Source organism: Carassius gibelio, chromosome B1 (genome assembly GCF_023724105.1).
Source record: "Carassius gibelio isolate Cgi1373 ecotype wild population from Czech Republic chromosome B1, carGib1.2-hapl.c, whole genome shotgun sequence".
In the NCBI taxonomy this organism is placed as follows: Eukaryota; Metazoa; Chordata; class Actinopteri; order Cypriniformes; family Cyprinidae; genus Carassius; species Carassius gibelio.
In genome coordinates, this window is record NC_068396.1 from 10,066,390 (window position 1) to 10,091,940 (window position 25,551).

General features: G+C 37.2%; 3 protein-coding genes and 1 long non-coding RNA gene across 5 annotated transcripts; 3 read left to right on the plus strand and 1 right to left on the minus strand.

Annotated features, from left to right (window-relative positions):
• Positions 1 to 115: 115 nt before the first annotated feature.
• Positions 116 to 9,154, minus strand: wfs1a (Wolfram syndrome 1a (wolframin)). The gene is made up of 10 exons (XM_052545308.1): positions 8,881 to 9,154; positions 7,958 to 8,530; positions 7,138 to 7,214; positions 5,905 to 6,049; positions 5,579 to 5,752; positions 5,305 to 5,382; positions 5,008 to 5,162; positions 4,413 to 4,550; positions 3,624 to 4,312; positions 116 to 2,521 (listed from the first exon to the last, which is right to left on the minus strand). Exons 1-10 carry the CDS (start codon positions 8,882 to 8,884, stop codon positions 1,348 to 1,350), a joined length of 3,207 nt encoding a protein of 1,068 aa, XP_052401268.1. The 5' UTR covers positions 8,885 to 9,154; the 3' UTR covers positions 116 to 1,347.
• On the plus strand, positions 4,433 to 5,910 carry LOC127948710 (uncharacterized). Its single transcript, XR_008152163.1, has 4 exons — positions 4,433 to 4,552; positions 4,739 to 4,840; positions 5,000 to 5,107; positions 5,648 to 5,910. It is a non-coding gene; the product is annotated as an uncharacterized LOC127948710 (long non-coding RNA).
• Positions 9,155 to 10,156: 1,002 nt separating the features above from the next.
• crmp1 (collapsin response mediator protein 1) lies at positions 10,157 to 21,958 on the plus strand. 2 transcript variants are annotated; one of them, XM_052545314.1, is made up of 14 exons: positions 10,157 to 10,850; positions 12,906 to 12,994; positions 13,621 to 13,805; positions 14,352 to 14,516; positions 15,141 to 15,202; positions 15,293 to 15,373; positions 15,463 to 15,531; positions 15,644 to 15,764; positions 16,321 to 16,477; positions 17,991 to 18,132; positions 18,214 to 18,384; positions 18,651 to 18,830; positions 20,145 to 20,310; positions 20,437 to 21,958. In XM_052545314.1, the coding sequence occupies exons 1-14, from the start codon at positions 10,500 to 10,502 to the stop codon at positions 20,526 to 20,528; spliced, it is 2,031 nt and encodes a 676-aa protein (XP_052401274.1). In that variant the 5' UTR covers positions 10,157 to 10,499; the 3' UTR covers positions 20,529 to 21,958. The 2 variants fall into 2 exon arrangements, with proteins under 2 accessions (XP_052401274.1, XP_052401275.1); XM_052545315.1 differs by lacking the exon at positions 10,157 to 10,850 and adding an exon at positions 11,842 to 12,034.
• Positions 21,959 to 23,967: 2,009 nt separating this feature from the next.
• Positions 23,968 to 25,547, plus strand: LOC127948693 (D(1) dopamine receptor-like). Its single transcript, XM_052545327.1, has one exon. The coding sequence runs from the start codon at positions 24,101 to 24,103 to the stop codon at positions 25,280 to 25,282; it is 1,182 nt and encodes a 393-aa protein (XP_052401287.1). The 5' UTR covers positions 23,968 to 24,100; the 3' UTR covers positions 25,283 to 25,547.
• Positions 25,548 to 25,551: the final 4 nt, after the last annotated feature.

The following is a 25,551-nucleotide window of genomic DNA, read 5'->3' on the forward strand; positions in this document are numbered from 1 at the left end:
GTCTGTCTGCTTCTGGGTACACACACACACACACACACACACACACACATCTGGTATGCTTATAGTGAGCTAACTACACACTGTGCAGGATCAAACCTAAGAAGAACAATAACTGTGAATATTAAAGGCACTTTAATTCATTTTTATATTTTCACAAAAAATAAAAACCTAATTCCAAAGATAATGTAAACAGGTTTTACATCCACTTGTCATAGAACCTTTAAGGAAAACATCTGTGTAGAGATGGTTTTTATATTTAACAAACAGTGACATCATCAGAGTGCGTCAAAGTGTGAGCTGGCTGTATGAGTGTGTACAGATTTTTATCAGTGACTCAAAGACACAAATGTTATTTAAAAGACAAAAAAGAAGAAAAAAATGTAACAAATAATAGATAAGGCTCATGTCCACAAAAACACTTCATTTCATAAATACTCTAAATACTAGTGTTCCATGCATTCTTATTCATGACACACAAACAAGAAAATAAATCAATTGTGAATAAAGATCCACTGCACATAATGATTGTTATCATAAATGAGTGGTAAATGTTAGGCTGAATTTCTGAAGGTCAGAAACATTGGTTCTTAGTTCGAATCTGGATTGTAAATCTGCTTTTTAAACATTTTTGTATGTAAACGTGCATTACAAATCTTTGACCATTGTGTCATATCTTGCTGTTTTTTTTGCATATGTTCTGCAGTTGAATAGAATGCTATGAATGCAGAAATTATAATTTGAGCAGAACTTGCTAAATAACATGGTTAATCTGTGGAATGAGGGCAGTTGAAAAAAAAAACTTAAATTATTAATCTGTAACACTTGTTAATGACGACTAAATTAAATTTTTGCTGAATACTTTTTTTTTTTTAGACAGATTACACTAATCTTACCATTTTATAATAGAACTATCATGAAACTTATAAACTACCAGTCAAAAGTGTAGAATAATTGTTTTTATGCTGTTAAAAAAGCATTTACCAAAGCTGCATTTATTTGATCAAAAACACAGTAAAACAGTAATATTGTGAACTATTAATACAATTTAAAATAACTGTTTTCTATTTAAGACATAATTTATTCCTTTAGAGATACATTTTCGGCAGCCATTACTCCAGTATTCTTATTATTATCTATGTCACATGATAATATTTGACCTGAAGGATCATGTGACAGTAATTCAGATATTGTAAATTGTAATAATATTTTACAATATAACACCTTCTACCGTATTTTAAATCAAACAAAAACATCTCTTTTCAATTCTTCTGACTTTGGATAGGAAAAAAAAACCCATTTTGACTGTGATTCAGATTTGCGTATGTTATCTTTTCTTCTACTTCTTCTTTACACATTGATCCTAGCACAGAGAAATGGAGCAAAGAAGAAGTCAAATGCAAATTGAATGGCTTTAAGCATGGTTTTCCTCCAGTTCCGTTCAATCTTGACCTGTCGTCCCTCAGGCACCAATGACGAGCTGCAGTCCAGACAGTGTATGGCTTTCAGTTCAAATGCAGGTAGTTTGGTACCCAACTTCCCTTCCAGCTTTGTACTGAACTCTACCATGCTGCCTGGATTGAGGTTCAGCAACACCTGTTTAAACTCGTGACTCGCCATTAGGAGGATGTCGCCTGCCGGATCGTCAAGTTGTGTGACTCCATCCACCGGCATGCCGACCGTCACTTCAAAGCGGTAGCTGTCGAAGCGTTTAACGTGGCATTGGTGTTTAGCATAGGCTTTTATCCGACAGAGCTCCTCCTCTTCCTGCTGGAGGAACAGCATTGTGGCATTGACAGGCAAGTCTCCTGTGACATTCACAACTAGAGACATATTATTCTGTGGTTCACACTTTGGATAAACCTCACCATAGAGACACCGCAACCAGTCTCCCATAAACACCGGTAGCAAGTTTATAACAGACCGAGCTCCGTTTTCCATCTCAGCTACACGAACACGACGGAATATTCCAGTCCAGGTGACACGATGACCCTCCAGATGGCTGCAGAAGAGCTGTGTTTGAGCCATCCCGCGATCCTGCCAAGCACGTGGGCCGCACACTGTACCATATTCCTGCCAGGTGATTGTGGAGTTATACACCTTCAGACCTTCAGCATTATAGACATAGACGCCGCAGAGGAAAATCACCGTAGTGATGCACAGGAGGATCAGTTTCACCGGACCTCTCTGGGTGATGGAACGGAAGACATTTAGGATGGACAGGCTGAATCGAGTCCAAAGCCGCAGGATCACAGGGACGGCGCACACTGCCAGGGTCACCAGCATTTTTGTTAACTCCAACTCCAGGAACCACTTAACCATCTGAATCAGCAGCATCGCCATCAGACCCAAAGCCAAAACAGGTAAGGCAAACAGGAAGAGGAAGTAGGCCACACAAGTGCGGATAAGGCCAATGGTGGTGGAGTTCCGCAGCAGGACCACAGAGAACTCACACCACACGAAGCAGACCAGGTACGGCACCAGGAAGCAGTACGTCCCTCTGAATCCCCTCATGCGTGCCATACTGTACATTTTTTGTAAAAAGAGATCTGATTAGGTATGGTCATGATATTCAAACATTAGTATCAATAATACTGTATATTATAACTTGATTATTTACTTCAGGAAACTGTTACTTGCCCTATTGGGTTAGTGCTATATCTTATTTTATTTTATATACTTGATAATGAAAATATGTTTTTATGCCTTGCAAACGGGTTTTCTGTGACTGGCTAGCATAGATAAATAGCCACCTTGAAAATTGTGAGAATTAATTGTCATATATTCTTCATAGCATAAGGATGATTGAAAAATTGCTAATCAGTTAGCAATGTTTTTTCATTATATCTTTATTTTTCAGATAAAGTGTTACATTTATTTGGCTTTGTCATTTTTGGGCAATTTTTCTTTACAGAAAACAAACATTTAATGAAAAAATGTGTTTGAAATGTAGATTCATAAATTAGATTTTTTATAATTTTCCGCTATTGAAAGTTTTGTTTGTAAAAAAAAAAGTACATTTAATGAAAAAAAAGAAAAACATTTACGTGTGAAAAATGCATAAATATTGAATATTGAATAATTGGACATAAAAAATTTTCATGTAAATATAAAATTATAAGAAATTACAGGAAAGAAAAATTTGCTAAAAATATATAATCATATTTATTTACATTTATATTTATTATACTTTTGCAAGTTTTCTTTGTGAAAAAATATATATAAGAATATAACATACAAAATCATTAACTGAGAATATAAATTTACACTATAATATTATATAAATGATTCTAAAATAACAGAATTGGATGCAATGAAAAAACACACAACCCAAATTTGCATTGGCTGTACCATGAAAACAAAATCATATTTGTATTAATATTAATTTATCATTTTAAAAATATAAACATTTTCAATGTCTGATTATTTCATATTTACTATTTCATTTTTGATGTGATATTTATTTCAGCTTAATTTCAAATAGCAAAAAATGTATGTTTGCTTTTTTTGAAAATAGCTTAAAAAAAGTTTACATTGGGTTTTAGTTTCCATAAAATAACCCTGGTCCAGTCCAGTGGATTGGATGTACATTGCCTTCAATAGGTACAGTAAAAACATTATTTTACCTGAAGAATAAGTAGAAAAGGTAGATGTAGAGCACACAGGGTACACTGAGCTCCAGCACCAGTGATTCTCCTAGAGGGATGGTGGTGAAAATATGTCCCAGCATCCTGGCCATCGCCATTTCCTTCGGCAGCCTGCTAGTCAAGGCACACAAAGATGAAGCCACCTCGATGATGAGTGCCCTTCGTGCGTAAGCTGCTGCAGATGGGCTCAGGCTCATGTAGCTCATTGCCGTGAAGAAGATGGCCACTGTGGAAAGCTCCGAGCATGGGATCCAGCCTTTATCTGCTACTGGGAAGGTGAAGATCATAAAGAACACTGATATCATGAAGTAGAGGTACTGCTCCAGGTTGTTCCAGCCAAAGTTGGACTCGGCTTGCTCCACGTCCAGGCTGGGCTCGAAGCGTGTGAGGAGGGCAGTAAAGGCATTGAAGTTCTCCCATCCTTTGCTGCTCTTGAAGACCCTCAGTGTGCAGATGGCCATGGAGATAAAGGAGAGGTAGAAGATGAGGAGCGGGATGACGAAGGCAAACAGATCAATGGTGAGATTGGAGATGATGAAGAAGAAGATTAGGGCATTGACGTGTTGCGTTGGGATGATGGTGCTCAGCCACTGGACACCAGCACGAGATGCCCAGTCAATTAAAAGTTCCTTCATCTCAATAATCAAATGGAGAGGGTACTGCAGACCCTACAGGGTAAGAAAACACAATGAGTCAACATTTGCATTTTTTTAAATTACTGTCAAACAAAAGTTGGATAAATAGCTTCAACATAATAATGTTTTTCACCAAAAAGTGGGATTTTATGTCCAGGGCTCTCTTCATCGCACCACTGCGTCTGGTAGCCAGCATCATCCCACTACCTGACACTGCCCAACTGGACTTTCGATGACGCTTATGAGTGACGGGGGCCAATTCATTTTTTTCCTGTAAGCAAGTATAAAGCTGGTTTTATCAACTTACATTATAAATCTCACTGGTGGACATTTAAGTTAAAGGGACAGCTCACCCAAAATTTAAATTCTGGAATCATTTACTTAACCTCATGTCAATTCCAAACAAAACACAAAATATATATTTTAAAAAATGTCTCAATGATTTTTATTTCCTTACAGTGAAAGTCACTGGCATCCAGTTTTGCTTTGGATCTCTTTGGAGTTTTGTTATAGACAAAAATACATTTCCACAAAAGACTGTCAGACAGGTACAACATAAAGGTGAGGAAATTATTTTTTCATTTGAAGTTTCATTTTTCAGTGCATCCTTTAAGCGACTTTCTCGTGGATAAATGAATGATGATAGCTTATATATTCATCAAACAAGAAAATTTGCTGCTATGTGAAAACATCTGAACTTATCTCTTATCTTTTTCATAGCGTCTCACCATTTCTAATGTGGCTACATCACTTCTCCTCGACATCTTCTCCTCTCCCTTTGCATCTACGCCTGAGGTTTTCAGTGTGGGAGTGCACGCAATACCTTCGGTGAACTTTTTTGTCATCTCCACAAAATCTTCCACATCCACATACTTAGAGCTAGCTGTAGAAGGACAAAGATGCATATTTGTGAAGAGTTATGAGAATCTCTGTCTAAAATTTTGACCTTTACCACCATCCTTTACTGTTCTAAAAACAAATATTTAATTTATTGCATTTGTGTACACAAAAATATTTACACTTACATTCATTAGAAACCATGGTCTCCAGAATTTTCCTCTGAGTATAAATGCTGGGTGTTAGACCACATACAGCATGTTCTCCTATTAGGAAGAATGGATTAAAATAAATGTTACTACTAGCAAGACATGTTAAAAAATGTATTTCGTGATCACAATCAAGTGCATGTTTAATAATATAAGCAAACCAAAATTCTAAATTTGGTCAAAAATGCCACCTGTTTCAGATACACACAGATGGAAAATGCTGAGAAAAAACTTAAAGATATCTCCCAATTACCTTGTATTGTATTGACCTGGCTGACATTCTCCAGCATCTCAGACATGGCTACTTTTTTCTTTCTGTCAGGATTGAGTTTCCAATACATGGACATGGCTGCTCTCCTCACCGCCTGTTCAAACTTACTCTCTGAGGACAGCCTTCTCACTTCCTGTGCATTCTCTGGTGTGATGCCTGCCAGTAGAGAAGTATAAAAGGATGCATTGGGGATTATTATAAACAACTGATCAATTACCATTACAACAGTTTTTTTCCAGATTATATTGGCATAACTTGCAATTGAAAGCATTTTCTCAATGTTCCACATTTTCTCCACTTCCCCTCACCTTTCTTTTGGATCCAGCATTTCTGAAGTAGTCTGGCTGCATCCCTCCGACCTTGCTTTGCTGCCTTCAAAAACCATTCAACAGCTGTACAGTAATTTGTCTCTGTGTCTTTTTCTTCTGCCAGTTCAAGGTAGTATTTACCGAGCTACAGCACACATAAAAAAAATACAATAAAATAATTAACAAATAATGTTTTAATTTCTCAACTGAAACATCTCAAGATCATAAATCGTGTGCATAATAAATCTAACTTATTTTATTTTGAGTAATTTGCTTCGATCACAACATGAGAATTAGACTACATTGCCCATCAACCCCTGCAATCATTTTGATGAACAATAATAACTGGCCTAATATCCCAGAGGCTCAAAGCCAGACTGAGTATCACATAACCATATCTAATCTTAGCCTGAATGCTTAACCCTGATTATTAAACCATGGTAAGGGCTTCACAGTGTGCCTTTAACAACACAATGACAGATGAGTGCAAAATCAGTAACAGAAAGTAAATATGCAGTCAAGTGTTTGGCCCATCTACTAGGCTTATCTCCACCTCCCATAATGCTTTATGTAATTGAGCCTAATAGAATAAAACAAGCATAGATATGGGATTCATTTTGGAGGAACAGAGGAAGTGGGGGTCTCAAAAAATAGTCAGGGCTTATCGTTCAGTGTATCATTGAACAGTATGTATGTCAGCTGAGTCTGTCTATGCAGACACATTTGCTCTGGCTGTGAGAGTATTTGTTAGAATATGTACACGTAGGGGCAATTGAGTTATATTGAGACTGGGCTCATCTTCCAGAAAGCTGAAAATAGACACACTCATCATGGCCATGGTAAAAAGGACACACTTTAAGGCAGACAGAAACACTACAGAATTTAATTTGTATTGGAAAATACACTGTAGATCATTTCAAAACCTATAGCTACATTATAAACACTTGTGTTCATTATACAAGTCAATGTAGAATAGCATCACACAGCTCCAAAACCATCATAATCAGTTATAATTGGCACACATTTAATCAAAGGTCATTAAAAAAGGACCCCAATTGCAGAATAATATTCAGTCCACTTCAGTATCAAGTCTTGAGATATAATTTCTTTGCACACCGCGTATTTTTTCAGAATACATTTTATGACCAGTTTCACATTGTCATTATTTCATAACATGGCAATATTCGGAATTTTAATATTATTTCAAATACATATGTGTGATCATGTACTCACTCTACTCTGTGCTCTGGGGTCTCCAGCCTCAGCTTTCTCCAGGAGCTCCTCAAAAGGCAGATCTTCATCCATATCATCTACGAGAGATAACAGTCACTTAAAATTCTGTGAACACTATGGTGGAACTACTGAAACTTGAAGCCTTAATGAATCCACAAAACCTCTAATTAATTCACCTACAGTATGCTCATCTTTGCAAAAAAAAAAAAAAAAACTGTAAATGCTGCCAGCTAAATCATAATTAACACTGAATAAAGTTCCAGAACAATCAAATAATGACTTTTTAATTTAAAAAAAAAAATATGTTTTGAATGGAAAAAGGAGCTTGAGTATGATTTTACTGAACGTAGTTTATCTATAGATTCCTGGCAACTGTGTTGTTTACTGTAATCATGGCCTCAATATAGTGAATAAGTTACAGCTGCAGGAATCTTCAAAGTTGAGGTCTACATTACCTTCCGACACATTAAATAAATGTACACCCTTAGATTTTCAAATGAGAGGTAGATTTATTTCTTGAACACTGACACCCTAAAAGACTAAAATAAAGCTAGCACACACTAGCATGTGTCAGTAGCCCCACAAACCCCACTCCCTGCCATGTCTCTGTTTACCCTCATTTTGATGCATTCTTTTAGTGCAATGCATAATGAATGTATATCAAGAAACTACAATCAATATGTTACGATCACACAATATCAAACATAATAAGTCTGTTTGAGTTGGAAATTGGATCATACAAAAAAAAAAAAAAAAAAAAAAAAACATTTATTTAGCAGATTGTCCTTCAGCTTTCTTTGTTATGCAAAGCCTCTCTTACCACATTCTTCAGCCTTATCCTCTTCCTCAGCCTTTTTTATTTTCTCCTGCATTATCACCTTTTGGGCTGCAGCCAGAAAGCTCCGTTGACGTGGGAGTTTACTGGAACCAACTGCAGGTGTTTTGGAGGAGGACAGTGAACCTTCAGGAGGAGATGTAGATTGTGTAGGATCAGCAGAAATAGTGATGCTGGGTAGGGATGGGTCACTGCGGGAAGATGATGTTGATTTTGATAATGATGATGATCTTGTAGCTGGCATAGTTGGAGTAGTTTTAGAGATATGTGAAGATGTAGGTACAGGTTTCGGTGTTACTGGTATTTCAGATGTTGATCTGGCTGGAAGATTTGAGGTTTTAACATTGGTTTGTTTTAATTTAGTATCTTGACTTGAAGAAGGGGTGGATTTAGGTGGTTGGCCTGGGTTGCCAGAACTGGAGAGAGGGGGACCCGCTGCCTCAGTGCCTGGAATGGATTGAGTTGATGGAACAGGAGGGTTGAGACATTTGTGGCTTGCACTTTTCTCCTTGAGAGTCTCAGGAAATGGTGGTGGGTTAGCACTAACATCCTTCTCACCTAAAAGACAACAAACAAAGTGCAAAGTCATGAAGTTTACAAAGAGCGCCTTTATTATTATTATTATTATTTTCACTTAACCTACCAACTTCATAATATGTTTTTGACATCTAAATTCTACTACATACTCAACACAAATGTATAGTGTATATAAACCAGCTTACAAAGACTTGATGTCGTTTCTTACAAATAACCAAATTCATTACATGGTTTTTACATGTTAACTGTATTTTTATATAAATGTTGATATAATAAGTGTGTCTACACAATATTATGTTTTGACAGAACGAGAGTGCTGAAATTAAAGGTATTTTTGGTACTCAAAATAAAAGTGAATCGAAACAACTTACTCATTTAAGCTGAATGGACAGTCTTCCTCAATATATGGCGTAACACAACAAAAATAAACTCTTTTAAAAGTTTTCTTTGCTGTCCACATATAACAGCCCTGTGAAGCCCTGTGAAACCAGAGCCCCACTATGGAATCACAGTTGTTTAAAGCCCACGATACCTCCAGAGAACGAGCTTCGATTGGATAATTCAAGTGCCAATCAAAGAGTTCCTCTCTGATTGGATAGGACTCGAGCACTCAGCGTTACCCGAAGGGTCGTCATCATCGCACTTAATTTGGATTAAGAATACAGTCCCACTGTAGCGAAAGAATAGCTGGTAGACTTAATATAGCTTAAAATAATAATTGTGACCCTTTTTTTTATCTGGATAAATCATGAAGGTTCAATGAATGAACGTCGGATAGACCTATGGGCAGCCACTAGATGTCAACGAAGTAATAATAATATCTCTTTGCTCGCAGTGGTCTAACGTATGACTTTTCAAAGAAGACGCAGTTTGAAGTGTTGTCGCGGGACGCTCGTGCAGCTCCAGTGTTCATTAAACCCCATGCTATTTATGATACAAAGATGAAAAAGGAATATACACCGTAGAGATCAAGGCTAGACTGAACAGTGATTTGATTCATCTCAGCTCGAATATTTTGAATCTATTCTGTTTACTATAAACGCGATGTCTTTTATTTTTTTTTTATTTTTTTTTTTGTCGTTTTAAAATACGAGCTATTTAAAGTTTATGGATTCTGATTGTGTAACTTACACATTAACTGTAAAAATCTTTCTGAAAGTCAGTTCATTGACTTCCCCTTATGGAATTTGAAAAATTATATTCTATAAGCTATTTATATCGTTATATCGACCTTAGGGCATGGTTGAAAAGTCCAGAAAGAGTGTTTGTTTGTTTGTCTAACTGTGAGACAGTAATAACAGAAAAAAAGTTGATAAAAAAAGAAAACAATAATAGCTTAGCTAAATAACATTGATTAGCTCTCTGGTGCCCTGGTCCATTCACTTCAAGGAGAATATTCGTATTCATTTCGTTCGGGAATATAATTGTTCTTTCACAGGTGATTAAGGCCTTATTGTTCAAAACATCATATTAAAAATTTATCCCAAACAGTCACGTGTTGAAACGGGAGAGACAAGTGAAAAACATAATTAAAAAATATATAGGCTAGTGCGTCTTGTAAATGAACAATTTAATTTGAAAGATATTACTGATAGATTTACTGATAGATTTATGCAAGTCAGTGCAGCTGACTGCAGTGTTTTTGCGCATCTTGCACGCACTTTCGGATGGAGGCTGGCACTCACTGCATTGCCTAGTCTAAATCTTAATTTAGACAAAAAAAAAAAAAAAATTGATATAGGTCTAAATTAAAACAGTTAATTTAATTTGCTTTTACCAATATTCAGAAAGATATAGATTTGATGCAATTTTATTCGGACTAGCTTATAATAAAACGCGTTATTTTAGGCTATCGCTGTTGGGAAAGTAGATCGCAGCATCATTTTCAGTCTGCTAGCTGCGACCTCCAGGCAAACCAAGACTGACCTGGTTTCTGCACTGGCATCTCGCTTCATCGTTGTATTAGAGCATCATCTCCCTCTTAAGAGTGATGTCGGACTGTAGGCGACAGTGGAACCGGGAGGATGAGCTCCCTGTGTACCTGGCTAAACCCATCTCGACCGGACCCAACCAGCGCCAAAAGTCTCACGGAATGTTTAGCTCCGTCGAAGGCGCGTATGATAACAAGACTATCGATTTTGACCAGTACGCCGTAGGGAGGAAGGGGAACAGGAGCTCGCGTAGCAGTAGCAGGGAACGCATCGTGGATGGGGACTTTGAAGATTATGAGATCAGCGGGGGGACCATCAGCTCCCCGGGTGAGAGAGACGACGGGCGTCCGGGTGTCGAAATCACGGATCAGGCTGAAAAGGAATGTCGTTATGAGCAAAACAACGGAAAGGTGGGCTTAAATGTAATGCGTGTCAGTTTTCGGAGTGCATTTGAGCCTTAAACCATGCAAGTATAGGCAACACAAGGTTAAAATGTTCTCATAAAAGAATAGGCCTACTCTGTAAAGCATATAATGAACAAGTAGGATATTGTTCTGACATAAAATGTGAAAGTAAAATCCTTGGTTAACTGCTAGTTACCATACTTTATATGATATAACAAAATATACAAATGCTGGAAATTTATTATAACAAGAAAACCAAATAATAATAAACTTACAAAATAGCCTATTTTAGCATATTATGAGAAACTAAACCCATATAGGCTACTTTGAAAGCAAACTAAGATGTAAAAACTAATTGCCTACTGTAATTTTACTATAAGAAAAAATAAATAAAATAAAACTTCAAAATGAAGTTTGAATTAGCCTGCCTTAGGCAACAGAATAAATATTCTTATTTTGTATTTGAGTGTAAAATATTATTACAGTAATTCTACCATAAGAAAAAAAGCTTACACTTAAGTGCATTTATGGGTAACCTAATTTATGCAACGATTTTTTTAAGTTGCATTTTCTATTTAGTATAAATGTCCGTTTCATTATTTTACTGTCACGTTTGTCACTTGATTTTTGCCAGCATTATTGGTACGATATTTTAAGGTTAGCATGCATTGCTCAACATTATTTTACTTGATAGCCCAACTCAGCATTCTAGGAACATTCCAATAATGCAAACATTTTATGTTTCCTTGTGGAACGTTATTGATTTGAAAATAATAATAATAATATTACATACATATTTGACTCCTTTTTAATTTATGAATGAACCGTATTATTCAAAATATCTTAAAACAAAACTATTAGTAGACCATTAATCCATAACACTGACCGATTCTCGCCCAGTTTTCTCTCTGTTATATGTGAGGAGGGCGCCCTCCAACATACACTCTAATACAAAACACGTCTTCGAACAGGCGAACAGATATACACTCACATACACACACGCATACACTCACTCAAACACACACACCCCCTCGGGAAAGGCGCTCGCTTGTGCAGCACTAACGGAGCGCTAGTTCAAAAGGTGGGTTTGTGGAAAAAGAAGCGGGTTCTCATTTTTCATCTCCTCAAATCATAAAAGCGAGATGTCCGGGACGGGTTACCAAGGAAAGAAGAACATCCCGCATTTGACGGTAAGACACCGGCTGCATGGCGAGCCTTCTGCTCCCGGTAAATCCTGCGCGTGGGGGAAACGAGACGGGAAGGGATTAAATTCTTAGCGAGCCAACAAAGCAGAGGCCGCTAAGAGCACTGAAATCAGCCAAAGGAAAGGTTACAATTACCGCTACAATGAGGCACAGCCATGCACACATCCCTGCCGTGCACGAAACGAGCATCGCTCCGTTTGCATTTACAATAGATGTCGGGATAAATAATGAATCGTGCATGAATTTATAGCAGCTTTGTAGGGCGCGTTTCATTTAACAAATGGCGAGTGCATATGCAGCGGACCAGAAGCAACAGGGTCTGTCGCCAAAAGCAGAAATCTGGAATAAACAGACACTTGTTTTTTTTTTTTTTTTTAATGGCAGTGCACACATTTAAACTATTGAAGAACATAGGAATATGAGCTCTATGTGTTGTATTTCTGCCTGTAGTTATGAGTAATGGATTAGAATGATCCTAATCCTAGAATGAAGCAATTTTTGCGATCTGTGCCTCGTTGACATCTAGGAATAGCGCATCTATCGAGGCTCATGCTTTGAATATGAAGCCTGAATCAGTTAAGAAAAACGCCATGGAATGTGCCTTCCTGACAACTGGGTGATGCGAGGTTACCATGGCAACCTAACTTCTTTCCACATTACTACATTTGCTCTTCTCTGTTCATAAAACCCCACCTATTCACAGAGTGTGAGGCTGAAAGTGTGCAGAAGGCTCTTTTATCAGTGGTCGTAACAGCACTTCACTCAATTGCAAATATAGCAGGTAAAATAAGCTTTAAACTGCTGTTGGTCACTCATTCTCTTGCTTGCTCTCTGTGTTTTCTCCTCTCTTCTTCAGAGCGAGCGACTGCTGATTAAAGGTGGAAGAGTGGTCAACGATGATCAGTCGCTATATGCTGACGTTTATGTTGAAGATGGAATTATTAAGTAAGACACCATGCACAAGCAAATGCACACGTTTACAAAAGCACTATAAGCAATTGCATATCACTGTTGTAAATATGAATGATGCATGCATGAAAACTATGCAACGATCAAGTCAACATTAATGTGCAGGATAAATGTCCAGCTTGCTTAATGTTAACATTATTTGAAAACAATCATATTACAGCAATTACTAATTTAGAAATCTGAAATAACTGTCTACTGTTTGCTGGCATTTATTTTTGAAAAAGCATTTATGCTCACAAGCAAATATTAATACGAATGATATGATTTTTATATAAAGGCCTATTACTGAGTGACATACTAAGACATACTAAGTGAGTGGACGCTTATGAGATAGATTATGCAGATTGTGTAGACTTCTGTGGCTGTCAACAGAATGAAATAATGCTTAATTGCATTATATTGCATAACATATTAAATTCAGCATCATATGAAGTTCTCCTGTGGCATTAGGCCATTAAAACCTTTTTATAACTTTTTTTTTTTGTTTCAATTGCACAACTGTATTTTGGTCTTTTGTGTAATATAGTGCATGTTTAGTATGTCATGTGTTAGTGTAGTATGTAATGTGTTTGTAATTTATTCATTTTCCATCTCGCCTTCAGACAGGTTGGGGAGAACTTGATTGTGCCCGGGGGAATCAAGGTGATTGAGGCTAATGGGTGTATGGTGATTCCTGGAGGAATTGATGTGAACACCTGTCTGCATAAGTCTTACCTGGGCACTCCACCTGTGGATGACTTCTACCAGGGCACCAAAGCTGCTCTGGCAGGAGGAACCACCATGATCAGTAAGTCTGGATCAATTATTAATATGGCATTTAAAAAAGAAGAAAGTGTTTCTTAAAAAAAGAACTGAAAATGACATTTGAACTCAGGATTGTGGCAAAGGTTCAAGTATGTTGAATATTTAGGATGCAGTGCCAAATGTTCTGAACAACTTCCTGGACTAGGACTTGCATCTCCCTGTGAGAGCAAAGCAGTGTCCCAAATTTGTCTGTTGTTGCTTGCTACAAGGACATGCCCTCGGCTCATGTCAGCTATAGCCAATCAGATTTTATTTTCTCTAGCAGTCAGAGCCAAGAGTTATTTTATGGTTACAATAGCTTATTTTCTTTAAACAATGTATTAGAACTATTAACTGTTGTGTGCGAGACAAAGAAAAAAAAAGAGTCCGTGTCTTATAAAAGGAGCATACTAAAATCAATAGAGTAATTTAGGATTAAAGCAGCAGCAAAATAACAGAATCTTCAACAGAAATTATTTAGGAATTATTTAATAGAATCTTCAAAAATCGATCAAACATTTTGAGCAGAATCCATCATTTTCTGTTTCAGTTGACCATGTGACTCCACAGCCTGGAGACAGTCTTTTGGAAGCCTTTGAGAAGTGGCAGGAAGCGGCTGATAAAAAGTCCTGCTGTGATTATTCACTTCATGTGGATATCCCTCATTGGCATGAAGGTGTGAAGGAGGAGCTGGAACAGCTGGTACAGGAAAAAGGTGAACACATATTTTAAAGCCACATATCATACTGAGGTTTCAGAGCCACCTGATAAATGTGCCAAATGCTGAGGATTGTTAATTCACAACAGTTAAAAGGTTTGGGGTTAGTCAAAAAAATGTATTTACCAAGGACACATTATATTGATCAAAATTAATAGTAAAGACATTTATCTTTGTAATGTTAATTTTTTATTTTTTTTTTACATTTCGAATAAATGTTCCTTTGCATTTTCTATTCATCATGTATCCTGACAAAATGTCAGAAAGATGGGTTTAAAAAAATATTAAGCAGACCAACTGGTTTAAAAAATATTTATTGAGCAGTAAATCAGTATATTCGAATAATTTCTGAAGGATTATGTGACACTGAAGACTAGAGTAATTGCTGCTGAAAAACAAAAACAAAAATCTAAAGAATAAATTGCATTTTAAAATGTACTATACATTTTAAATTGCAATAATATTTCACAATATTGCAGTTTTACTGTGTCTTTTCAAACAAATCCAGCCTTGGTGAGCATAAGAGAAGTCTTTCAAAAAATTAAGCATGTCACACACTCAAAACGTTTGAACGGTACTTAATTTTTTTCTGAAATGCATGTTAATGTTCTCTTTTGGCAGGAATCAACTCTTTCCAAGTGTACATGGCTTACAAAGGATTATTTCAAATGCCTGACTCTCAGGTTAGGTATCTATGCTTCCATCTATAGAGCATCCTGTACTGTGACAAAATAAAATAACTAATTTGATCACTCTTTCTTTCTCTTATCTAGTTGTATGAAGCATTCTCATTCCTAAAGGAGCAGGGGGCAGTGGTGCTGGTGCACGCAGAGAATGGAGACCTCATAGCACAGGTACCTGTTGTCTAATGAGCAAATGTCATACAGATTTCAAACACACTCTTCTTCTACTCTTACTGTTTTTTTCAATATTTGTGTTAAAGGAACAAAGCAAAATCTTGGGAATGGGCATCACTGGTCCCGAGGGCCACCCACTGAGCCGCCCAGAGGAGGTAGAATCAATAAATTGGCAAACTGTTTAGGTGTTTAACTGAGTAACTGTTTATCCAGTCAGTTTTTTTGCAGAGTGGAGTGTCTTGATGTAACTGGATGTCTGTTTCACAGCTGGAGGCGGAGGCTGTTTTCCGCGCGATCACCCTTGGCAACCGAGTCAACTGCCCTGTCTACATCACCAAAGTGATGAGTAAAAGTGCAGCTGATACTGTGACAAATGCACGGAAGAAAGGTGACTAAATATTGTTGCATGCTGAATTCACAATTTAATATACTTGAAAGAAGTCTCCCACCTAGGCTGCACTTGTTTGATCATAAATAAAATAAAAAATTTAATTTGTGATTTTTTTTACAATATTTTCAAATGTAATATATTAAAAAGCTGAATTTTCAGCAGTCTTCAGGTGTCACTTCATCCAACAGAAATCATTTTAAATAGCTGATACATCACTTATTAATATTGTCACTGTTCAATATGTTTGTGATGTTAAATTTTTCAGAATATATTTGATGGAATTTTTGTTACATTAATAAGGCTTTATTGTCACATATGGTCAGTTCCTTGCAGAATAAAAGTAATATTAAAAAAAAAAAAAAATATATATATATATATATATATATATATATATATATATATATATATATATATATATATATATATATTAACACCAAATTAAAGTGTGGTAGCATAAATGGTAGGTGTACTCAAAAAAAATAAAATAAACTTGAATATACCAGTCTTACAATTTATGGGCTTGCTCTCTTTATTTTATTTTTCCTGTCTTTAGGCTCTGTTGTTTTTGGCGAGCCAATCACAGCCAGCATAGCAACAGATGGATCTCACTACTGGAGTAAAAACTGGGTGAAAGCAGCAGCCCATGTGATCTCTCCACCCCTCAGCCCTGACCCAACAACACCTGACCACCTTCACTCTCTGCTGGCCTGGTAAATAATTTTGAGTTACTTCGACATTTTCGACATCTATGACAGTTGCACTGTTTGTGTAGATGCAGTGTAATACTGGAGTCCTATGCAAAGTGGCACTAACTGACAATTTTTCTTCTGCTAGCTCCTATACTTTGGCTCTTTGCTACACCCTAGCAGCAGACACACCTTTTCCTGGCCCCATTTCTAAAAATAGATCAGGCTTTCATCTCCTGTTGCCATGGTTACAGCACTCTCCTCCTCCCTCCCCACCACACACACACACACACATAGCTTGCAGGCTGCTAGACTATGAGAGAGATGTCATTATGTTGACATCCACAGCCACACATACTTTCACATGCATGCACACACACACACACTCACAGACACAGAGGTTCACACCCACACACACACACTGTCACATAGAGGCAGACGGACACAGCTGGAGAGAGGACATTTATTTTTAGCATAGATACATTAGACGGGTCCAAAGGATGAGAAGAAATTCTAGAATATTATCAAAGATTCTTTTTTAAGCATTAAACATTATGTGAAGCATGCAAAGAGCAAAATTTGTTTTATTGTGTGTAGATGTATGGTTTTGCATTTTGGGATTTCAAAACATATCACCACTGTAATTTTTCATCATGTGGATCTTTTGCCAACATAACAGTCACACATATCCATAAGCATTATGGATGCATACATCCTTTTGTATTACAATAGTTTAATTGAAGCTGACAATTGCAGTTGGGCCAGATTTTATGCTTAGTCCACATGAAGAAACATTTCAGTGATACATGAAAGACAGCAATTTACCTGATGCTGGTTGCTCAATAAGCAAACCTACTGTAGGTTTAGTGGAAATGTCTTTAATAGTCAATGTTCAGTTGATTATCTCTTATAGTAGCTAAGCTGGTTGGTCAAAAGATAGAAGAGAAGTTTGAGAACATGACCAGTTAAAATAACAAAGAGCTTTCATGTACATCCCTCAGGTCTTTGAAGTGTAATGTCTATGGAGCTTGTAATTACTTAAAAATTGAGCATTAAATTAATTAATGTTTTATTTGAAATATCTAATCATCAAAGAATCCTGGGAAAAAAATGTATTGCTGTTTGCTGACATGAGTTATTAATGACATAATTTTAATATTAGGGTGAACTAACCCTTTAAGGAACCAAATCATCACATTAGAATGATTTCTGAAGGACTGGAGTAATTACAAAAATCTAATCGCAGGAATAAATTACATTTGAAATGAAAATAAAATAAAAAATGTAATAATATTTTACAATATTTGGGTTTTTAGTGAATATATAAATGAATGCAACCTTGCTAAGCATAAGAGAAAGAGACATTAAACACACCCCAGACTTTTGAACAGTAGTGTACAATTCTAGGACCTTGACACAATATGTAACTCTTAATAAAAATATGGTTGCAAAGAACATCACAACTAGCTCTAGAGCCTGGATCATGTTCTTTATAGAGCTTTATCATTTATCATGGATATTCTTTATCATTCTTCAGTGGGGATCTGCAGGTCGTGGGTAGTGGACATTGTGCTTACAGCACCTCTCAAAAGGCCATAGGGAAGGACAACTTTACCCTTATACCCGAAGGAACCAATGGAGTGGAGGAGAGAATGGGTTTTGTTTGGGACAAAGCAGTGGTAAGTGTATCTGCATGTATGTTTATATGGATTGAGGTGCAGGTTGCATTTATCAGTCACCACTTAACTTGTTCCCTACAGGCTATGGGGAAGATGGATGAAAACCAGTTTGTTGCAGTTACAAGCACTAATGCAGCCAAAATCTTCAACCTGTACCCCCGTAAGGGTCGTATAGCAGTGGGATCGGATGCAGACATTGTTATCTGGGACCCCGACAAGATCAAGACCATCACAACTAAAGCACAGCAGTCGGTGAGGACTGAAAATCTCTGCACGATGCTGGAATATCGAATGATACTCTAGATGGCTTTTATTCAGTTATACATACATTTAATACTGCATTGTATATACCTGTAATAGGATGTTGAGTTGTTCCACTCTAATCTATCAATTTTCTACAAATTTTGTTTCTGAATGCCTGCAAAATATTAATGGTGATTTTCTATTTGATAAACAGGTGAAAATGTATGAAAATAGAAAGGATTTTTTCTAGTCTATCTCTCTTCTTCTGTTTCTAGGCTCTGGAGTACAATATTTTTGAGGGGATGGAGTGTCGTGGTGGTCCAGTGTATGTGGTCAGTCAGGGTAGGATTGTGTTTGAGGAAGGGAAGCTTCAGGTTCAGCAGGGGACTGGACGTTTCATCTCTCGCAAACCCTTCCCTGACATTGCCTACCAGCGCATTAAGTACCGCAACAAGGTATGACTCGTCTTTGATTAATTCACTGACCTTTACTCAGTCTCAGTATATAAAACTATTGGTATATATACAGTGCCATTTAACATTTTGTGTTCAGTATGATTTTGAATGTTTTTTTTAAAGAGGTTATACGGTGCGATTTCAAGTTTTCTTTTCTCTTTGGAGTGCTACAAGCTCTAGGTGCATAAAGAAGATCTGTAAAGTTGCAAAGACTAGTCTTGAACCCAAATAGATATTCTTTATAAAAGTTAAGAACACGTCCACGCCCTCCTAAAACGTCTCATTTAAATACACCCCCACATGTCTATGTCTCGATGTGGGTAGATTTGCATAATGTCGCCCAAATGCTTACGCAAAAAAGAAGGCTTAACTTTGATTCTCACTGTTTCCATGTTGTGGAGACGCAGTCTCGTTGTTTCAAAAATACTTTGTTTGGCCTTCCAAAGGAGAGCACAACTAGAAATCAGTGGTTAAGTTGTATTTACAACACTGTTCCAGAACAGTTCAACCCAAATATTTAGTGTGCAGCACATGTTTCCTGATCCTGGGAGAGTAGACTACAATGCTGGCGCTTTCGTTTTTCAGGCTGATGAGCTTTGTAAAAAAACGACGCATTTCAGAAAGGTGGGGCAAACAGGAGAAACAATAATGTACAGTATGTGGAAAACATTTAATTTCATTTCACACAAAATAATGTTCTATTTAGCAACATCATATGACCTCTTTAAAGAATACTCTTTTGCTCGGCAAGACTGCATTTATCAGCTCTGTAAAGTAAAAGCAGTAGTATTGTCCACAAATTTTTTTGCTAACTAAAATAGCTGTTTTATATTTTAATATATTAAAACATTTAATTTATTCCTTGTGTCACACGATCCTTCAGAAATCATTCTAAGATGTGGATTTGATGCTCAATAAACCTTTCTTATCAGTGTTGAAAACTGTTTTTGTGGCAATAGTGATACTTTTTTCAGTAGTTTTGTTCGTTTCAATAAAGAACAGCATTTATTAGAAATAGAAATCAATTTGCAGTGGTCTTTATTGCTACTGTTTTGATCAATTTAATGCCTCCTTGCTGAATAAAAGTAATAATTTCTTTTAAAACAAATTTTACTGACACCAAGCTTTTTAACAATAGTGTAGTAACGTAAGGGTTCAGAATTTTCCAAGCATAGTTTTGCTAGATGTGTTATTGGTTTTATAGTGCAAATAGAAAAGACTGGTACAAATGATTGATATTTATAGTAAACTTTTAGGTTTGTGTCTCAGTTTCTCTTAGTAACACCAAACCTGTCGTTTACTGTTGTTTGAAAGGTGATGAGCAAGCAGGGAGTTTCTCGTGGGATGTATGATGGTCCAGTATATGATATCCCAGCAACACCCAAATATATAACCCCAGCACCCTCTGCCAAGACCTCACCCACTACACATCAGCCTCCACCAATCAGAAACTTGCATCAGTCTAACTTCAGCCTATCAGGTGAGGAGATTACCTATTCTAATGAATATATTCCCCAATATCTTCAAATTCCTTTGAATAATGTATAAATGTATCAGTATTTTACAAACAAGTATACCAATTATATGATTATTTCAATAATATTAGGGGCTCAAATAGATGACAACATTCCTCGGCGCTCTGGCCATCGCATTGTAGCACCACCTGGTGGTCGTTCCAACATCACCAGCCTTGGTTGAGCCCTTCTGCAGCTCCCCTGTGACTTTGAGAGCGCGTGTGTGTATGTATGTGTCTCTATGTGTGAGTATTAATACAGTCCTATCTGTTGATAAATAATCAGTATTATCCTCTCACAGGGCCATGCTATAAATGATTTTTGTGCAACGCATGCATGTCAAAATATCACTGTACCTTACCTGTGCAGTAAATGTCCCAACTACAGTCAATATTACTGTGTGCATTGTACACGATAGTCTCTCTGCTACGACACATCTAGACGAATACCTATAGATAGCTAGACAATCACTAGAAAAGACTTTATATTCATAACAAATTTCGGAAGAACAATGCTAATATAACTACTCACATTTATTAAAGTTATGTGTTATTAAAACCCTCGTTCTTATGATGTGACCCCAGTGTTTGTGAAAATGTCCTGCTTTAAAGCCCTGTGAAGCCGGTAACTATAGTCATCCCACAAAATGGTGCTCTTCCTACTGGACAACTTACAGAACTAAAGATGACTAGATAAAAGTGCTACATTGCAGGTCTGAGATCAGTTTTGGCAAATACTGTACCAGTAATAAGCACATTCTAAAGCTGAGTGACGGTCTGCTCTTACAAGCACTTTTACCTTCCATGTTCTCTGTGCACTGAAATGTTTTTAATTCTGTGTTATCAGTCTATTTGTGGTAAAGAATGGTGATGGATTGCATGATCTCACATTTAGATGTTGGTATTATTGACACCTGACCTTTTGATTTTTACACTATTTTCTACTTTGAAAGGTAGTTTTATCAGTCAACTCATCAAATTAGTTATATCACTTTGTATTTTCATTTTACCTGTAGTGAAAAAGGCTGCATGGCATTTTAGCTACTCTAAGCTCTTGGCTCTGTAGAGTTTGCTTATTGCAAAATTAGATGTTGACTAGAGAAGGTATTCACATTACCTCATATCACAAATGCAAAATCAATGAATGCAACTATATGCAACCCGCAAGATTATTTTTTTTTAATCTGCAGCACTCACATCTGCAATGCAAATGATCACATCTGGAAGAGCAAGTCACACATGCATTCAAAAAGAGCTGAAAATGCTCTCATTTCATCTGCCTGTCTTTAACTTCTATTGCTAGATTTCTACAGTATTGCTCCACATCCAAGTGGCTCAAGCCTTGTCACTGTGTACTCTCAGAGTCTTAATACCGAACTTCCACCGCATAAATGGTGATCGCTCTTGTTTTGGACCAGTATAAGGCCAGTGCCAAGCCTGTTGTATTGTTTTCAATACCCCATTGTGATTTTGGATTGCCTATGGTATACAGTATATAGTGTTTTGTTTTTTGCAATTTATTTTTGTTGGCTGATATCCACTAACGCACTTATTGACTGTTGATAATCATATTCACTTTGCTATGGTAAAATAAAGTTCATAAATAAATGTTGAAGTTTTCATTGTGTGAGATTGCCTTTTCCTGAATTAACCAAATCTGATATAGACGTAGACATACAAAAAATCTTGCCAACAAATAAATACTGAACATTTCCACCATTATTGTCCAGGAAAAACAAACAAACAAAACATCCCATTCATGTAATGGGATATGTGACTCTAACACCTGCAAAAACAAAGATTGCTTGCATGAGGCAGAGCAAAAGTTACATATCTGAGAAATAAAAAAATTAAAAATAGAAAGCCTAAAGACAAGCAAGTGAGATTTTTAATGGAGGTACAGAAGATAAGCAAGCACTACTCCTGCAAAGGATAAAAAAGGATGGATATAAAGGAGGCCGAATGCAGTGACACAATCATTGTGTAGTCAGCTGGTAAAGGGACTTTTTCAGTTCCTTTCCCAAAAATATAGGGACAGAATGAAAGTCTAATTAACTAGTCATCTATCTGTCCGTTAATTCAATTTAAAAAAAATACGTTTTCATCTGTAGCTTTATATGTTCACCACTAGATGTCCTTAGAACCAACCACTGTTAGAACTAGTTTTTCTGGAATAGTTCACCCAAAAACGAAAATGTTGTCATTTACTCACCATCTGTTTTTTCTAAACCTATATGAATTTCTTGCTTCTGCTGAGCAAAAAGTAGATCATCTGAAGAATTGTAATTAAATAGTTGCTGGTATTGAACACCATAGTAGGGAAAACAATGGCTACTAGCGCAGTTTTCTCCAAAATATATTCTTGTGTGTTCAACAAAATTAAGAAATTCATGCAAATTTGAAGGATGAGTAAAAAAGGATACCATTTTGGGGTGAACTATCCCTTTTAACTAGTATTCTTTAGTTCTTCAGTTTTATAAGCCATTCCTCAGCTCTCTGTTTCATTATAAATGGTTTCTTAGATGTTTATTCTTTAATATCTAATACAACATTAGTTATCTCCTTTATCCGTTAGCAATTTTATTTGTAGGCTTATATTACAAGCTTGGATTGAAAGTGATTTATGTGTGATCACCACTATATGCTATTGACAATAGACTTTTTCTATGCTAAATTTCACTGAAATTTCTCTAATGTGACCGCACCTGAAGGGGTGCACTGTAGGTCATAACATTAAAGAAACTGTTCACCCAAAAAAAAAATAAAAAAATCTGAACAGATTTGGAATTTAGCAGTACGTTAAGAAACTCAGCACTACATCACTTGCTCACCAATGGATCCTCTGCAGTGAATGGGTGCCATCATAATGAGTCCAAACAACTGATAAAGACATCACAGTAATCCACATGAAAATCTGTGTTTGTAAGAAACCAATATATCAAGACATTTTAATTTTAAACTGTCTTGCCAAAATACCAGTCCATAATCTATAAAAATTGAAAGAATTTTATTTTTATTTTTATTTATTTTTTACCAGAGACAGCAGTGAATGGAGGACTCATATTTTAACAGAAAGCAATGGTTTGAAATTAAAAAATGTATTAATGGCTTTGTTTTACAGGTGTGTGCTTCAAAAGACAGACTGCGAGTCCTGTGGGTAACTTGTGGATTGTTGTGATGTTTTTATCAGCTTTTTGAACTCTCATTCTGACGGCACCCATTCACTTCTGAAGATCCATTGGTGAGCAAGTGATGTAGCCTAATACATTTCTCCAAATCTGTTCAATGAAGAAACAAACTCATACATCTTGGGTGGCCTAAGGGTGATTTTCAGCTAATTGTAATTTTTGGGTGAACTTTTGCTTAAATTTAAACGTTTGACAACCAAAAAAAGTGTGATATATTTATTTATTAGCCTATATATTGTTGTAATGAAATGACATCAATTAATTTTTACTATGGAGATGGATTAAGCGTCCAGATATATTTTTGTGACACTTTAGGCTATTGGGTAAAAAGGGCAAAAGAGGGCGTTCTACACCCGTATGAATGTGACCTGCAGAGACACTAGACACTTCAGAATCAGATTGTCGTTCAGTCGTGAACATTTCAGCGAGGGTCGTAAGAAACAATGAGGTCAACCGTAAGATCCGGTCAAAACTGATGTAGATGGGATTGCTTTGGCGGGGAGTATGCTTTGTCCGCCACACGGAATATATTTTGGTGTGTTTTTGGTTATGTTGTGACACTTGAAGACATGTACAACTTCACATCCCTGCGCGCTCACGGAGAGCCAGCGGGTCGCATCTTTCTAGGCTTCGCGCTTTCTCTCCTCGTGCTGTGGACGTTATTGGGGAATTTCACTGTTTGCGCCGCGGTTTTGCGCTTCCGTCACCTGAGAGGAAAAGTTACAAACATCTTCATCGTGTCTCTGGCGATGTCTGACCTGCTGGTGGCGGTTCTCGTGATGCCGTGGAAAGCGGCCACGGAGGTGACAGGACACTGGGCGTTTGGCTCTTTCTGCCAGTGCTGGGTGGCTTTTGACATTATGTGCTCCACCGCTTCCATCCTGAACCTGTGCGTAATCAGCTTGGATCGATACTGGGCCATTTCAAATCCGTTTCAATATGAGAGGAAGATGAACCGTAGAGTCGCCCTCGTTATGGTCAGCGTAACGTGGATCGTATCGGTGGCTATATCATTCGTGCCCGTGCAGCTGAACTGGCACCGGGCAGACCTGGGAACGGTCACCACAAACAACTGGACCACCATGGAAATGTGTGACTCAAGTCTGAGCAGAACCTTTGCCATTTCATCCTCTCTAATAAGTTTTTACATTCCGGTAGCAGTAATGCTGGTCACTTACACGCGCATCTACTGCATTGCTCAGGTTCAAATCAAGAGCATCTCTTCGCTGGAGCGCGCAGCGCAGCGCGCACAGAACCGCAGAGCGGGTGCGCGCACCTGTCCTCTCCAACACCGCGCGATAAGAGAAACCAAGCTCTTTAAAACGCTCTCCGTGATTATGGGGGTGTTTGTGTGCTGCTGGTTTCCGTTCTTCGTCCTGAACTGTGCGGTTCCTTTCTGCCACGAGCCAAATTGTGTCAGCGAAGCAACTTTTAACGTGTTCGTGTGGTTCGGCTGGTGCAATTCATCTCTCAATCCGATCATATATGCTTTCAATTCTGATTTCAGAGATGCTTTTGCTCGACTTCTGTGCTGCCATGGCCTGTGCACCGAAACACCTCTTGATATCCAGTGCAAGGATCCGGTGTCCACTAATAATCAGGGCAGCTCCGTTAACACTATGGAGGTCGGTTATGTCAGTTTGGAGAAGGTGGATAACGGAATGCAACATCCACTGGTGAAGATACATATGTTTGGAGATGAGAGCGAGGTTCAGCATACTAACTCTGAAGATGCGTGTCAGAGTAAATGACATTTTGTTAAGCGTAGGAGAGACAAGACTTACAATTAATATTTCTCAGGTTTTCTTTTTGAAAGTCAGTTTCTGTATGCACATACCTTAACGTTTTAGCTCTTAAAAGCTTTAACAATGTCCAGGAAACAGGTTAGAGTTCCATCAATACACATTTACTTATCGGGGCATGTTGTCACTTTGGGAACCTGCTGTTTATTGGCAGATTTTGAGGGGCATGTCTTAGTGTAAATTGTTTAGGTAAAAATGCCATTTTCAATCTCAAAGTA